The sequence below is a fragment of the Arachis duranensis genome, chromosome 5 (assembly GCF_000817695.3).
Source record: "Arachis duranensis cultivar V14167 chromosome 5, aradu.V14167.gnm2.J7QH, whole genome shotgun sequence".
Taxonomy (NCBI): Eukaryota; Viridiplantae; Streptophyta; class Magnoliopsida; order Fabales; family Fabaceae; genus Arachis; species Arachis duranensis.
The window spans coordinates 738,680-739,770 of record NC_029776.3 but is presented as its reverse complement, the minus strand read 5'-3'; the positions used below and the strand labels follow the sequence as shown (position 1 = coordinate 739,770).

The 1,091-nt window shown below is 39.6% G+C and overlaps 1 protein-coding gene across 1 annotated transcript in view; it reads right to left on the bottom strand.

Annotated features, from left to right (window-relative positions):
* The window catches only part of LOC107487222 (glycine-rich domain-containing protein 1), a 5,084-nt gene that overhangs the window by 651 nt on the left and 3,342 nt on the right, over positions 1–1,091 (bottom strand). The window contains exons 8-9 of the mRNA XM_016107835.3: positions 723–878; positions 1–388 (exon numbers count right to left, since the gene is read on the bottom strand). Of these exons, the coding sequence (XP_015963321.2) occupies positions 1–388; positions 723–878 (544 nt within the window). The remainder of the gene's footprint in view (positions 389–722; positions 879–1,091) is intronic.

Sequence of the window (1,091 nt, the reverse complement as noted above, 5' to 3'; positions counted from 1 at the left end):
CACTCTTTACCATGTTTCCACACCCTCCTCCGCAGCCTCCGCCACAACCAGAACCACATCCACCACCACTTGTAACCATATTTCCACACCCTCCACCACAAGCACCAGCACCGCAGCCTCCACAGCCACCACTCTTTACTTCATTGTTCCCAAAGCCTCCAGCTGAGCCTCCAAGCTTTTTTGTCAACCCTGCAGCATCTCCACTTGACACATTATTGATGTTTGAGTCCACTCCCTTCAGTTCTATCTTATCTTTTGCCTCATCTGAACCATTCACCTTCAGATCTTTACTCTTAGCAATGATGCCTTCAAACCCTTCTTTCTTCATCATGTTAGAAGCAATGAAAGCCAATATGATCCCAGGCAACACCATCCACTTTTTCTTAGCCTGTTCAATTTTACACACAGAGGTTAATATAAAATAATGGGACATTTTTATGTGCATTCTTGTGTATATAGTAGTATATTTCATCTATATCCTATAAAAAAATATGTACTTTTTTATTCTCGTATGTCAAGTTAAAGCATACTCTTTTATGGGATAATGTTTCTGACCCATATAAGATAGGTTTGACGTATGTCAAGTTGGTGCCTGGTGGGAACCAAATCGGATAAGTATAAATAATACATTTCTTATATTGTTTGGAGCACTCAGCACTTGTAGCTTGAAGAATATTTAATCAAATTGAATTATGTGCCTTCTTAGCATAAGGATATGGTACCATGATAATTCTTGATCTCAAGTCAAGCAATGCTACTGCTTTGCCATAAGGATCTTCTGTGGAGAATTCGACTGCCGTTAACAAGCCCGTTTCATTTGCTTGTTTCCCATGGTGCCTAGCTTCATAGTCTAGCTTTCTTCCTGGGAAGAGCTTCACCTGTACCATAAATCACAAGAGTTAGTGATCAGTTTCTCATAAATTTCAAATCCATCACCACGTTCAACTTCACTGAACAAGGCTATCATGAAATAATGTAAATCAGAGTGAGGTAACCCAATCAATGGATACACTTAAGCATGAAAATTTTGTTTTGCCCCTCAAGAAAGTATGGCAGACTTGTTTCACTAAATAGGGTCAACTACGTGGATC